Source organism: Sorex fumeus, unplaced genomic scaffold (genome assembly GCF_029834395.1).
Source record: "Sorex fumeus unplaced genomic scaffold, SorFum_2.1 ptg000024l, whole genome shotgun sequence".
Taxonomy (NCBI): domain Eukaryota; kingdom Metazoa; phylum Chordata; class Mammalia; order Eulipotyphla; family Soricidae; genus Sorex; species Sorex fumeus.
In genome coordinates this window covers 20756387-20772687 of record NW_026606081.1, presented here as the reverse complement: position 1 = coordinate 20772687, position 16301 = coordinate 20756387, and the positions used below count along the sequence as shown (strand labels likewise).

The 16301-nt window shown below is 39.0% G+C and overlaps 1 protein-coding gene across 1 annotated transcript; it reads right to left on the bottom strand.

Annotated features, from left to right (window-relative positions):
• Positions 1–660: 660 nt before the first annotated feature.
• LOC130023797 (arylacetamide deacetylase-like 2) lies at positions 661–12398 on the bottom strand. Its single transcript, XM_056114403.1, has 5 exons — positions 12261–12398; positions 6118–6340; positions 3270–3339; positions 2566–2737; positions 661–1260 (listed from the first exon to the last, which is right to left on the bottom strand). Exons 1-5 carry the CDS (start codon positions 12396–12398, stop codon positions 661–663), a joined length of 1203 nt encoding a protein of 400 aa, XP_055970378.1.
• Between the last annotated feature and the right edge of the window lie 3903 nt (positions 12399–16301).

Genomic DNA, 16301 nt, shown 5'->3' with positions numbered 1-16301 from the left:
ACAGAAGCAATCCTTCCTCTCTCACAGATCCCTGACCCAGCTCAGCTTTGGAATACAGACATTCTCTCACATCCCCTTATCACTCCAGGTGCAAGGGGCCGAAGCTCATGGTGCCAGACTGCTTGGCCTTGTATTCCTTTCTGGAGGCTGCGACTATTGAGCTTGCAGACGTGAGAGAACAATGTAGCCTTGATGTCTTGGTGCCCCTCCTGTAACCCCCTTTCCCTGTTAATGCTTTCTTTGTACTGGGTGCATTAGATGTGTGTACGTAGGATAGTAAATAAAAGAGCCATGGGATGCTTCTTCACTGCTGTCCAGCCAGAGTGAGCTAGCAGCCCTCCAGCCATTTTTAGAATTCTTCACGCAGTTCTATCTCTGTGCCCTCGATGGAAAGAATATTCACACAACAATTGGCACATATTTAGAGTTTGTTGAGAAGAATATACCACACTAAATAGAAATAATAAAGTAATGTTAGCATGATTTAAGAAGATAAACTGATGTTCCCTCTGATTTGAATGTAGGGTTAGCTCAAATTACTGATATAAAAGGGTTTGATAAAAACTAATATCATTGTTCTATTCCCTTTGCCCAGAAGTTTCAAAATATAACCTTTGCATTATAATACTAATGACAGGACTGGCTAGTTTCATGTACTTCTTATAGATTTTCTTTTAACCACCTAAGGTATTTATCTTTCATCCTCATGCCCACGCGTAAATAAAATGGAAATCTTGTTAATGATAGTGCTGCATGGACTCCATCCTCTATGTGGTCATGAGAGACATTAAGACCAAGGTTTCGAAGACGTGCGATGTATATAAGTCCATCATCTCGTAGGATGTCATGTTCACAGGTGAGGACATACGTCAATGGTACATTCTGTAGCTGAGAGTCACTGGCTAACAAAGGTGATAATGTGGAATTCAAAATCTGCGGATATGAAGAGTTAGAGATAAGAACTTGCTGAGTATATAAACGGTTCTTTCTGTATTTCTCAGGAAGGAGAGTGCTCCAGTTCACCCGTGTGAGCAGATGTCTTGATTCCAAAGGCATGTGTTTGTTTAAAATCATTGCCTGGCTAAGTGCTTTGTCTTTAGTGATGAATAGGCTTCCCAGTTCAATAGCCATTTTTCTTAGTAGAATCGGACCATTTGCATAATCCTGATAGGATGGCAAGGCAAGGTCAGCTATCTGTAAGCCTGGGTAAAGTAAAGCTTGTGCCTTGAATTTGTTTTTAAATTCGGCATCATTCTGTACCTGAAAACAAGCAATGAAAGGTGAATGAGTAACAGGAACAAAAGAGCTCGATCATATGTGCAGTTACATTGTAAACTGTTAAAAAAATTGATAGTGTGCTTCATGAGATTTTCACATTTTTATACATTATTTAGATGGCATGAAAATCATCCCATTGTCTGAAACACTGACACACGCATGCTCATACTTATGCGTTTATTTATGTCTGATCACCAAAGATACGATTAGTAAAATTATCAAGAACAGGACAACTTATCTAAAATTTTACCTGAGAAAATAAATATAGTAATACAATATCAAACACATAATAGCTGAATTCATATGAAATTAGGAGCACGGGGGGAGGGGCTTGAGGGCCAGAGCACATGCTTTGTATGTCAGATCCCTCGGTTTGACCTTAGTCACCTAAGCAATCTCCAGGACCAAGCCTTGAGCACTGATATGGGAGTAGTCCATGAACATTCACAAGTGTGGCTCAGAAAGAAAAATTGGACCATGTTAAAAGAAGTATTCCTGATATCCAGCTACTCTTCTGGAGAAAATAGTGTGATGAGAAGTAGTAAAGTAATGTACGGAATTGGAAATGTTTTGGTGCAGGCCATTATTCTTTGTTTATTATAGTGACTTCCATACAAGCAAAGCATTTGGAGTCAGTGTTACCTGACAATGTGTCACTAAGTTTCAAACATGAATTACAATAATTCATGTATTATTGTACATGAATTTATTATTATTATTATTGTATTCCTCATACTTGGAAGACTTTATAGTTGAAAATATTATAAGTCTAAAATGCAGGTTTCAATAGTAAATCACAGTTCTGTAATTAAATTAAAAATTTTTTTAAAAAGATCTGCACTGTAGCACTGTCCTCCCATTGTTCATCAATTTGCTCGAGCAGGCCCAGTTAGGTCTCCATTGTGAGACTTGTTACTCTGTTTGGCATGTCGAATATGTCACAGGTAGCTTGCCAAGCTTTGCCGTGTAGTCGAAATACTCTAAAACTTTTTAAAAAAAAGAGAGAGAGAGATTTACAGTGACCCAGAAAAAACTCAAGTGCTCAAACGCATTAAATAATAGGTTTTGGAAATTGTCCAAGTTTCTTCAAACCAAGTCATGTAAAAGAGGGCTTTAGGAAAATAGTGCCCTTACAATATCACTAAAGCCAGATATGCTAAAAGATAACATTATGCAAAAGGAGTTGATAAAGTGTGAGACCATAAAATGTTGTAACCCAAACACAACTCTTCTTTTGCTTTAGAACTGCAGTGAATCCTGTAAACATATCCAATACAGAAAGCATACCAGATGAGTCATTGCTGCTGCCAATGCGCCCCCACTACTGTCCCCCGAAATACAGATCCTGGTGGGATCCACCCCATAGGCTTCAAGAATTTCATCCTGCAGAAAAAACTTGACTGCTGAAATGACATCTTCAATGGGAATAGGGAAGTGGTATTCTGGTGATAGTCTATAGCTTCAGAACAAAATGAGAAAAAAGAAAGTAAACAGCAAAACATACATTATTAAACTTGTATGATTTCACAAGTTACTCTCCAGAAGTCCAGTGAGCAATTTTTCCCTGTGTTTGAATATTGTATTTTTCCCAATCAAATCTAGAATCGATCTCATTCTAAACTGCACTATCTGTAGCACTGTCCTCCTGTTGTTCATCGATTTGCTCAAGCGGGCACCAGCAGGCATTCTGAGACTTGTTGTTATTGTTTTTGACATATTGAATACACCACGGGGATCTTGTCAGGCTCTGCCGTGTGGACTGGATATTCTCGGTAGCTTGCCTGGCTCTTAGAGAGGGACGGAGGAATTGAACCCAGGTTGACTGCGTTCACGGTGAACGTCCTACCCGCTGTGTTATCGCTCCAGCCCACTATCTAAGCTACTGCTTTGAAATATAAGGTATGTTATGAAACTTGGATGGCTTGCTGTCAAAACCAACCCTCTGTCAAAGGACTAGACATCATAGTTACTAGGGAAAACCAGGTTCTTACTCCACTGCCACAACAACAGCATCAAGTGTGTTCGCCGTCTCTCTGTTCAAGAAGTTGTAGCCTCTCAGCTCTGAAAATTAAAAAGAGACACACAGACATAGAAAGGAGTAGGAAACAACCTACACTTTTGAAGTGTGGGGCATGACTCATTGGTGGCCTCCCCATGTCCCCACTGCCCTTTCAGTGTGTGTGGGTTCAAAGACAGAAGATCTGATGATGCTATCAGATGGGGATGGTCACTGCCAAAGGGATCAATACATCAGAGTTTGAGGGTAGAGAGAAAATACAGTAGGTGAGGTTGAGAGTGCCATATGCTTATATTTATCATTATTATTTATTATTATTGTTTATTGTTCCACATTGGTTTACATGTATCGCATTTTCCTCGCACTGACAGAACCTCATTGATTGCTGGCACCACACAAGTTTCCCTGAAGTAAGTCCTCTTATTTCCCTTACAACCAGAAGTAAGTCCTCTGATAATCACCTCCTACCACCAACACCAACAAACAGCCTGAGAGTGTGGAATACTCATACTCATGGAACAGATGCAGTGAAATGTATTGAATTTGGATCATGAAGAGGAAGTAGAAGCAAAGAGGGAATTAACACACAGGCATCAATATTTGGTATTACATCAAGGATTTCTTTGTGAACAGGTGGTGAATGTTGCAAAAAAAAATTTCAACAGTATACACAATCCTGGTTGCATGTCACAAGTTTGGAATCAGAGGTGGGGTGACCTTGACAATGAAACAGTGCTCCTCTACTTAGAGGAGCAGAAACATAGGAGTCTGAAAAACAAATAGTTTCTTCAAGGTGGAAAGAAAGGAAGGATGGACCCAGGATGTGAGATGGACAAGACTGGTTGTTAGTGTGAGAGCTAAGGACAGGAGTAATCAACCATATTAGCCATTTAATGGCAGAGAGTTTTTTTTTTTCCTCACTGCTTGTTTTGCTGAAGCTTTTCCTGCTGTTTCCTTTTTCTGAAACTGTTGGAAGTCACCCCTTACAGGTTCCGTTTGGTCACGTTAAACTGGAATGACCTTTGGTTCATCCAGGAGTGCTGGTGGACCAAAAAGCAGCATATATTGATCTGGTATTTAGGTGGTTGCTGTGACTTGAGTTCCATTTCTTGAGATCAGCAGCATGGGTGTGAGAAGTACTGAAGCATTCAGAACACTAAATACAAGTGCATGCAGAGCCAAACACGAAAGAAAGCAATACTGAGGAATATGAACACTTTTGAAGACAGCACCTTTCTTGCGTATATTTGTTTTGCTTTAAGGAGAAATGCACAAATGTAGGAAAAGGCATTCTGGGCAGAAACAAGTCAGTCCAAAGACAGTCCTAGATTTCTAGGAAATAGAGAATGATCAGAAGGGAGTGGTCATTTTCAAATTCTAGTTAAAAGAATTATTCAAAATGGGAAAGCAGAGTCTACAGTCTTCCGAATAGAGAGAGCGAAAGAGGAAGCACTGGAGAGAGGGTTTGGAGGCTCAGGGATGTCAAGATAGAAGAAGAAGTAACAAGCATAGGAGTCATCTGAGAGGACAAGATCGTAGGAAGAAGAATGAAAGAGAAGATCTGTTAAACCAAATAATGACAGAGGAGGAAATAGAATCCCAAGCAAGGTAGAGACTTTGCCAAAAGACGAAAATGTCATTTTGGGTGGGGACATTGTTCAGACGGGTAGGTCACATGTTCCGCATGAGGAAGACCCAGGTTTGATCCCCAGGTACCTCTTCATCCCATCACAGTGCCAGGTGCGGCCTGCTCCCAGCAATGAACACTACCATGCATGATCCAAAAAGGAACCAGTCTTTTCCCAAAACGTGAGCAGAAAGAAGTAAAGGCTTAATGGAGTGTGAATTTATCAATGCCCAGGGGACCGTCATCAATGTTGTAGTATCAGAGAGCTGTGTGGCTACCGTCTGCAGTGAAGAGAGTGGGGGCATGTGGTGTCAGGGGTTGAACTCGGGTCCTGAGTGTGCAAGGCATGCTCTCTCCCTGCTGCACCAATTATGCCCTTCTATGGCCATGCTGAGTTGCGGATGTTTGAGATGTGCAGGGGAGGACTACAGAAAGTTTCTGTGTCCTTTCCAAGGCAGGGGAACTGGCTGCAGATGCACAGACTGCAGGGTGAGGACCTCTTCTTAAGATCAAGTTGCTGGGTGGTTAAATTGTTTGGGGCCTTTACACAACGCCAGACTGACTGCACAAAGGAGTCATGTTGGCCTGTACATCTGGTGCTTGGACCAAGCCGTGAGCATTACTCTGCTCCGGTCGGAGGGATAGGGGTGAGTGTAGTGTCAACAATGCTACACTGGGGATGTTAGGGGACCTTCTATCTCTGGAGATTCAATTTAGGGTCTTGATTCAAGTTAGGTCTGTGATTTCTCCCACTTCCTTTGAGCAGTCGTCCTGATCCTATTCAAACTTAACTACTTGAATTAACTTAACTTTACTACTTGATTTTCTCAGTTACCCCGTAACTGTTATTTTATTTGATAATAAAGGTTTTTTACCCCCATTTTTATTTGAAGACACTGGTTTGGGGTACATTCACACTTCTTCAAAATACGTTACCACATTACACCCACCACCAATCTCATCTGATATTTTTGTGATTTTATTTGCCAAATAGTACATTAAGAAATATGTATGACTCATGACTGACGTTCTATTTCTCAGCTAAGATCTAAGCACACACTAGCAAAAAATTCACGTCAACAAATGTTTTGACATGTTCATATAAAAGTATATATATACAAAGTATTTGACTCTAAATATGTGTGTCATGAAACACACATACACACATACTCTTGCTTATATAGAAAATACTTACTGAAACTTCCCAGGACATAGGCACCACCATGAGTGTAGATGACAGCTGGTCTCTTATTGTCGGACTTCCTCTTGGGCAGATACAAGCGTACTGGAATGCCATCAAAGGTGGTGTCTGTCACTGTGATGTTTGAATCTGACACTGGTGATGTGTAGTCCACTTTCACAAATGTGGAAAATACTTGATCTTGTCTTATCAGACCCATATTTTCTGTTAACATACACTGTCATAGCAAAATCAAATAGTGAAAAAAATTTTGAGCAACATTAAATGTGTATAAATCTATTTTCAGAAAGGAAGAATGGAATCATGGAGATAACTCAAGTAGTTGGGCATATATGTAGCATGGGCAAGGATGGACTCAATTGCTGGTCCTTCATGGATTCCAGGTGTCACTGGGTGTGTGGCACATGCACCACTGGGTTGGGCAAATGTGTGGCAACCACAAGACTGACCACTTGTCAGGGCTATGACACCAGGTTCTTTATATACCCTAGATCTTAGCCTTTGGTCTAATGTGTGATGAACAAATGCTTCCTCCCAATTAGTTAGGTGTCTTTTTTTCAAAATACATATGCAACCTATGTTCATTACAGCATTATTTACAATAGCCACAATCGGCACACAACCCAGATTCTCAGCACACACAAAGGAATACTTTGCAGTTACAAAAAAAGATGAACTCTTGCTGTTTGCTACAATACTGATGGAACTGGAGGAAGAAAGATGAAATCGAGCCCAGAAGTAAATGACAAGCATAAAGAAACAGCAAGGGAAATGATCTGGTGCTTGTCCTATTCCTTCTAACTTATTTCACTTCCACTTATTTCATGTCCAGTTTCTTCACTGTTGTTGCAAAAGACAAGATTTCATCGTTTATAATTGAGTAGCATTCTGCTGTGTCATTATATGATGTCTTCTTTATCCACTTATTTCTAATTTATCCTAGGAATTTTTTTTCTTAACTTGGCTATTGTAAATAATGCTGCAATGAACATGTAGTTTTTCATAATAGAGTTTTGATGTTTTTGAGTAAAGATGCAGGAGCATAGTTGCTAGATCATAGGGCAGTATTTTGAGAATCCTCTGTGCTGTTTTTCATAACAACTGTGCATTCCTTACAAAAGAATAAGGAAGGGTCTTTTTTTCCTACAGCCTACCCACACTTGTATTTCTATTGGTCTTTTTACATAGGCCATACTCAATGAGGTGGGACGCAAATAATAATTAAAAAGAAAAATCTAGAGGCTTGAATAATATTAGACAAAGTAGATGCCAGACCAGGAAAAAGTTCATGAACAAAGGTATATTACATAATATAACAATCTATCCACCAAGATAGTAATGTAAAATGAATGCATACTTATTAATTACAAAATAAATGACATGCACAGAGATGAAACGGAAAATGAGAATACACATAATTATAACAACAATATTTGTTACTTGGCAATTGATTGAAAATTTAAAAATCTTTAAAGGTATATCAAAATAATAAAAAGTAAAGAAATGCTTCATCTCATTGATATGGATAGAATAACTGCACACAACAGCAGAATACCCATCCTTTTCACTAAGATAAATCAAAAAGCAGACTGAAGTTATAGAAAGTACTTTCTCTTCTCTGGATAGGAGCTGGAAATCAATGAGAGGATGACAGCAGGAATGCCACTAATTTCTAGAGGAAAATTTATCTTTTAAATAGTAATTATGTATATCTAAGGCATGTTACACGGTAATTTGATATACGTAGTGCAAGGATTCCTACCAACTGACATATCCTCCTTAAAGTTTCCCTTTTTTGTGTGACAATAGCTGCAAGTGATGAACTGTCCCCGCAATTTCGCTTTGTTAGATTTATTCTTCTGCAGTAAGTGCAATCTGGTAAGTTCAGCTTTATCCCCTGTGTGCAGTATCTTCCTATTGTTTTTCACCCCCTAACACTAACACTGCCATTCACTTCTATTTTCATAACAGACTGAGATCCACAGATAACTGAGATCATAGATTTTTATTCTTTCTATGCCTGGATATTTCACTTAGCATAATTAAGTAATAATAATTATTTCATGTTATAATTATGATTGCTTTTCAAAATATTTAAAATATAATGACAATAATTTCACTTAGCACCATGTTTATCATGTCAGAAGTTGCAAGATTTTATTCTATTTTGATATGAATGACGTTTTATTACATACCACAGACACATGGATGTATGTAATATGTATTTTCCAATTTTTTTTCTTTTCTTTTAGTTTTTTGGCCAAACCTGGTGGTATACAGATTTGATGGTATACATGTATACAGTGGCTCTGCACTCAGGAATAATTCCTGGAAGACCCAAAGAACCACATGGGTTCTGGGGATTGAACCCAGGTCAGCCACATGCAAAGTAGCACTTGCCCAAAGGGGCAACACAGTGGTTTTCAGGGATTAGGTTCCCATGGATAATAAATAAATAAATATTGTTTTATGTGAACATTTCAGGAATCTAGGCAAATATTAACTGTCGTATAAATCAAAAGGACAAATTTTTCTGGATCCAAAGATAAAATAAAAATTATCAATTGAAATAATAACAAAAAATAGAGATGGGATATAGGTTAACTAGATTTGAATCTTAATTCTATAAGTCATTAAATGTTTGGATTAATTGTTTTCTGAGCTTTATTGTCTTCATCACAGAATGGAGACAATGATAGTTATCCTGAAAATGCAATTGTAAACATGAAACACACCCAGCAGTACTCTGGATTTACTCCTGTGTCTATGCTTAGGGGTCACTCCTGAATATTCTGGGGGAGCCATACATGGTGCTGGGTCATACATGGGTCTGGCACATGCAAGATGATAAGGCCATGGGTCTGGCCTTACCCGCTAAACTATCTTTCCAACCCTTCATTAAGAAACTCTTCAAAATATTAAGACAGGGAATAAGTATAAGTGTTGCATAAGTTTTATCTTTCTATTATTTATATATATCAAAATAGTTATATATATATTTGAATTGCTAGTTAGAAGTGACCATCCTAAAGGTCCTTTCAGCTAAGTGAATGTCATGCTGACTTAAAGGTCCTTTCATTTTTAGTGACTATGTTGACTGACTCCCATAAAGTTCTTCCTGAAGCAGCTGCCCACCATTTTTCTACTGAACAGGAGCCAACTACCCTCTTGAACATTGCGAGTTAACTTTTGGAACTCTTAGTAATAACTACTCTATCTTATTTTATATTTTATATGTCATTGCAAAGTTATTGAAGTTAATTAAATAGCAATAGCTTAGGGTCCTCCCCTAATAATAACTGTTATATCATATTGTACTCATAATGCTAACTAGCAGTACGCTTTTCTCACACCAGTGTTGTGACGCATGTCATGTTACACCACATAATGTTAACTAGCAAGACTACATTCTCAGAACAGTGCTTCAACGTGCTGATCAGATCTCTCACCTAGTGAAAAACAGTCACACAAAGGTTCAGTCATATCTCAGGTCAATGGACACTGAAACTCATGTTATTTCTTCTATTTTTGTATTACCTATAATTTGATTGTGTAAATGCATAAGCCCATCTTTACCCACTTTTTGTCAAGAACTGTTTTTTATCCTTTCATATATTAAAAGTTTAACTTCTTTCTAGGAATTAGTTGTGTTACTATAATTGAATAAAAAAATGTAAAATGGCTATCTCTTGTACAGTAGAAGCAGGTCATTATTCACATAAATTATACATATATATACACATGCATATCACATATACTATTATGCTAGGTGTACAGCATTTTCATTCTTTTTTGTGTTGGATAAGGCAAGATTTCTTCAGAATGTGCTAATATTAGTGAGGAAACCAGAATTCATTGCCATGAAGTGTAATGCACTCTGAACAAACAATCTGGGACATTCGTTGGTGTGATGTGTAAGGGACTCTGAACCATCAAGGCGGCATTGCAGCTATTTTGTGGACTGGCATTAGCTCGTCCTTCTTCCCTTTTGTTCTCCAGTGGGTCGAAGGGCCTCTTGTGAGTGTTCACCTGGTGAACATTCAGTGGGAGAAGTTCCAGTGTCTGGTTTCACTGAACGTCCCTGTGCTCGTGGTGGGGTGTGAGACCATCTGCCTCAGGCAACTTGTGATGCTCTCTTTGTTCACAGTTTGTCTGTTGACACTCTCTCCTAGAACCTCCACTGTCAGGTTCACTGCACTGTCCCGACAGCAGCATGCTTTGACAGGAGAGTATGATATTGACAATAAGGCAGATCGAGTTTGAATTCTAGCATTATCATAAAAATAACATAAAATCAGCATTTCAAGCTTGGAGATAGATAAAAAGTGTGGTTTTCAAAGTGTAGTCCTGGAATCTTTTTTTTGGCCAGGGCGAGTCCCTGGGACCTGACAGAGTCAGATTCCACGATACTATTGAACTTCCTGCATTTTAAAGGTTTAATTCCCTTATGGGTGTGCAGTAGAGTTTTCAAGAGGTTAAGGACAGGAAATACTGAAATAGGTTCAGTGCAAAAACAGTCATGTTGGTTCAGCAGCGAGGACAGCAAGAATGAAAAGCAACACTACTATCATAACGTATGTTTCATGTCTTAAAATATATATATGATCAAGATTAAATATATTGTATATATTAACCTTTCTTGGATTTATTATCACTGTTAAAATTATTAAGTAAATAAAGTTCTACTGAGGTTAGTTTGTAATCTAGTCACATGGACCCATATAATCCACTTAAACAACTATTTGAGGGCGAGCTAGAGCAATAGCAGTGGGTAGGGTACTTGCCTTGTAAGTGGCAAACCTGGGTTCAATTCCCAGAACCCCATATTTTCCCCCAAGTTCACCAGGAGTGATCCCTGAGCACTGTCAGCTATGGCTCCCAAACCAAAAATAAATAAATAAAATGAATATTTCTTTGGGATACTCAACAGAACATAAAGAATATCTCAGGGGCTGGAATAATCGCACAATTGCATGTGGCCTGGGTTTGGTCACCAGCACACCAGATAGCCCCTGGATCCCAAAAGGGGTGACTCCTGAGAGTAGAGTTAGGAGTAAACCCAACAAGATATGACCCAGAAAACAAAACAAAGAAAGAAAGAAAGAATTTCTGAAAATCTGGAAAGACAGTAGGGAAGATAAAGCGCTTGCTTTGCATGCAGCCACAACCCTAATTCAAATCCCTGCCACCACGTATGGTGCCCTGAGCGCTGCAAAGGTCATACCTGAACACTGAGCCAAGACTAGCCTCTGGGACTACCAGATGTACCCCACTAAGGAAAGAATTTCTGAGATGAAAAATATGAAAACTACTGAGAAAGAAGATATTTATATAGTAAAGAGAGTAAATTTCTTAAAAGAAGCCTCTTAATAGGAACCAGAAAGATATTTTAAATGCACTGCCCTACTTACGTACCACAACCCACAGTTTGACACCTGGCACCGTTTCTGGTCCCCTGAACACCACCAGGAACGATACCTACAGATAAAACACTGGGCTCCTCTGAGTGTGGCCCCCAAACCACAACAATAACATAAAGACACTATTACACATGGAAATCCTAAAAACACAGTTAGCATGTTTTTAAGTTTTAAGAGAATATGTGAGCCTATATTGTCTTCAGAAATATGGGATATATGATACCATAGCGATAGTACAGCAGCCAAGGTGCTTGCCTTGCATGCAGCCAACACTGGTTTGACTCCTGGAATTACGTATGGTTCCCTGAGCACTCCCAGGCATGACCCTAAGCACAGAGTCAGGAGTAAGGCCGGAGAATTTCTGGTTGTGGTTCCAAAACAAAAAGCCAAAACAAAAATCAGCACAGAAAAAAATTTCAGGTAATCAAGTTATTTAACAGCCGTACAATTTTCCTCTAAGTAAAACAATTCTCCAAATATAGATTTATTTTTGAAGATAGGCATTTGCAAGCACATATATTTATATCCCTCGGCTTTGTATAACATTACACATATTTGTTAATAATTAAATTAGAAAGATTAGTGTGATTTAACTGAGTTTTCCTAAGAGGAAAACCGAAGTCTCTTTCAAAATAATAATTGAAAATAGTTTATAAGTACTTGTAACTTCAAACTATGAGATTATAACAGCCCAATATTCTGGAAATTTTTTTTTACCAGAAATGAAGTTGTCTTTACAGCAGCATCTATAAAGCCCACTTTCCAAGGTTCTTCAACGTTCTCTGGGATTGGTGCATAAATATAGTAAGCAAAGATAACACAAATCAGTCCAAAGCACAGAGCTCTGTAGGCCATGATACTCTTTGCACATCCACTGCATAGAGATGATAATATCATCCTATATATATATATACTAAACACAAAGTAATAGGACAAAGGTAGATGAAAGACACTCAATAATGTGATCATTTGGCAATACTGACCTAAAATATGGTTCCAAGATTAACAGTAAAAGCAGCAGCTGACTCAAGGATTGCACACTGCATCTGAAACACAGTTAGCATAGTGTGCCACGGCTTAGAGATTCTTTTGTTCTGAGACACTCATAGTGCCAGCATGATGTATTTTATTAACCCCCAGAAGGATCAATATTAACTAGGATTCTTTCTCCCATTATTACTTTGCAAACATTAATGGTGAGGTTTAAAAATCCTGTAAGGTAATACTAAGTGACCCTCAAAGCTAATCCTTCAGCATAATCAATCATTAACAGCATCAACTCACTGCAGTCACAGAGGCAGAGCGAGGTTTCTGCAGATCCTGCTCACCTGTCTACTTATCTATGTGCTGATGGCCACGTGAGCTGTGGCACCCACATCCCTGTGTGGAATAACGTTCTTCCTTCCTGGGGATTTTTTCTCACTTTCGTTGGGTATACTTTGAATTGTCAACACTCCTAGCTTGACGAGCTCTTCTGACTTAGATTTTCTCTGCTTGCTTATGCTATTGGTGTCAGATGTAGGTATCTATTCCCACATCCAGACCTGTCACTGCTTTCCCTCTGATTTCTTCCAAACACTTCATGTCTGAATGTTAGCAACCTGGCTTCCCTCTACCTAGCACTAAGTTAAACAAGGTGAAGGGGGGTGTTACTGGTCTGCAGGCAGTTCTCCAGCCCCTGCATCCACAGTGAGAAAGACTTTTATCCTGCATCACATGATCTGAGCTGTTCTCAACATCCAGCTGCAGTGGCTTTGTCCTATATTCCTGAAACCTGCATGACTACAAAAGTAGCAGCTGGTGAGGTCACCTTATTCTAGGTTAGTTCGAAGTGGGGGAGTGCAAATGTCCCTCTTTGCCTTTCCTCTTCAAGCTGACTTGACTAACTAGGTTATAATCCTAAATAATTTTAGAATCTTCCTAATTTTTTGTCTGATTGGACCACACTCACAGTGCTCAGTGTTCAATCCTAGGAGTGTTCCTGGTCATGCAGTACCTGAAATGAACCCCATCTTATGCATGCGAAGCATGTGCTCAACCCATTGTGCTAAACCCCCACCCTCTCCCACCAAGTTTTATAAAGAACGCACCCTCCTGCTTGGAACTTAGAAAAATCAGCTAGGGAGATACATTAAGTGGAACAAAGAAAACCTCTTCAATGAACAGTGTTGGCAAACTTGATAGCACACGCAAAAAAACTGAAACTGCATTTGTTTCACCCTCCAACTAAAGCTGATTCAAAGATTAAAGACTTGAAAATTAGTCCAGATTCTATAAAACACATTGAATAAAAAATTAAGCAGAGTCCTCGAAGAAATGAATCTCAAAGGTGTCTTCAATGATTTAACTCTATTGGCAAAGACAACAGAAACAAAAATAAACAACTGGCAAAAAATCAGATTCATAGATCTTTTTTGGCCACACCCAGTGATGGTCAGAGGTTATTCCTGTCACTGCACACAGAAATTATTCTTGGCAGTGCTTGAGGGACTATATGCAATGCCAGTGATAAAACCCAGGTTTGCTCTGTGCAAGGCAAACACCTTACTCACTTTACAATCTCTCTAGTTACCTTAAATTAGAAAGGTTTTATGTGGTGAAAGAAACTAAAATAAAATACAATAATAAAATAAGACACCCTTCTTTTTATCTCACTCTTACTTTGGACAACCTGGCAGGGTACCAAATGTAACCTACCCACATAGCAGAGTCTGGCAAACTCCCCGTGGCGTACCCAATATGCAATATACAAGTAACAATGATAGGTCTCATTCTCCTAACCCTGAAAAAGCCTTGAATATGGCACTTTTAAAAAAATTCTCAGGGCTAGGATGAAGGAAACGTTACTGGGGCCTGCTTGAGGCAATCAGCGAACAACAGGATGGTCGTGATCGTGACCGTGACCCTTCTGATAGGAGGAAATAGTCCTATACAATACACCAGATAAAGGCTAATACTCAAGACAAGTAGGGTACTCACAAAGCTCAACAGCACAAAATTCTAGTAGCCCTATCAAATGGTGGACAGAGAGATGAAGACACACTTCCCCTCAAGAAGACATGTGGAAGGTCAGCAGGTGTATGGAAAAGTGCACATCATTAGGTACACTGAAGACATTATCAGAAAATGAAAATCAAAATGACAATGAGGTATCTCACATCAGTGAGAATGATGTAGATCAAAACGACGAAACAACCAGGGATTTGGTGAAAAAAGAACCCTGATTCACTGTTAGTGAAAATGTCATCTGGTCTAACCTCTATGGCAAACAGCATGGAGATTCCTTAGAAAGGTAAAACCATAAAGAAATCCCATTTCTTGATATGTAGTACCCAAACACAAGAACGCTAATTTGAGAAGATAAATTCATACCTATATTAATTGCATTGATTAGTACAATGGAAACAACCCAAATGATCAAATGGCAGACAAATGGATAAAGAAGTTATGGTATTTATATACACAACCGAATGCAATGAAGTTATTAGAAAAGACAAAACATGAATAAAACCGAAAGGTATGTTCGGTGAAATAAGTCAGAGAAAGAAGGAAAAATACAAGACAACCCCATTCATCTATAGTGTACAAAGAAACAAAACAGGGGAACAGAACAATGAAAAGTCTTTGACCTTTGTTTACAAAACTGAAATTACTGAACAGTGAAGGAAGTAGGTGTGTAGAGTGGGTCTGGGGAGAGAAATGAAATGAACTGAAAATATCATATAAGACATCAATGGACTATCTTGGGTGGTAGCTTTGTACATAAAAACCATAAAGGTTAGCACTATTGAAACATGTTATCTAAGCCATAATATTGCTAAAAAAATGAAAAACAAGGATTTGAGAAATAAAACAGGTGTTAAGGTGCTTAACTCACACCCACTGACCCAAGTTTGAATTCCTGGCACCATATACGGTTCCTGAACATCCCCAGAGTTCACTCCTGAGAACCGAGTCAGAAGTTGCCCCTAAACACCGTGGATGTGGCCCCCAAAATCAATTTTAAAAGGAAGACCTGCACCTTATAAATAGTCCTATACCACAGTGCCTAACCTGATGACTGCTGATTTGTCATTCCAGGTGAGGTTTTCTTCCAGCTGACATAACTGGACCTAGTTCAGAACAGGAAGCAGAAACCCTCACTCCAGCTAACCTGCACACCCCACCCACACTATATAAATGGCCACATCACAGTTCCTGAAGTGTGTGGCCACACAGTGAATCTACTCATCAAGTTATGTTTTGCTCACAGTTATCCATCTTGTCATGTGGTCAATATCAACAAAGAAAGAGAGCAATACCAGCCTAATCCCTCAGTATCTTCTGGGGGGTGGAGGGTTGGGGTCTGACTGAAAAGACATCCCCAGCACAAAAAGAACACTTGAAAATCAATGAGGAAAACACACAGAAGACAACCAAGCTCACTAAGTGAAAACAATACCACTGAAGACATAAACAACACCAGTAAATCCTCAGATAATATTTCAAGTGACACCGTTATGAGGATGTTCAATGAATTCAAAGGAATTATAGAACAGGCAATCAGTAAAGCACAAGAAGGTATGAGTCAAGGGGCCCAAGCACTAGCACAGTGGGTAGGGTGTATGCCTTATACTCTTCCAACTCAGGTTTGATCCTTCACCCATACAGTCCCCTGAGCCCACCAGTGGCGATCTCTGAGCACAGAGCCAGGAGTAAGCCTGGAGAACCACAAGGTGTGGTCAAAATAACAAAATGAAAGAAAATAAAAGCATAAGA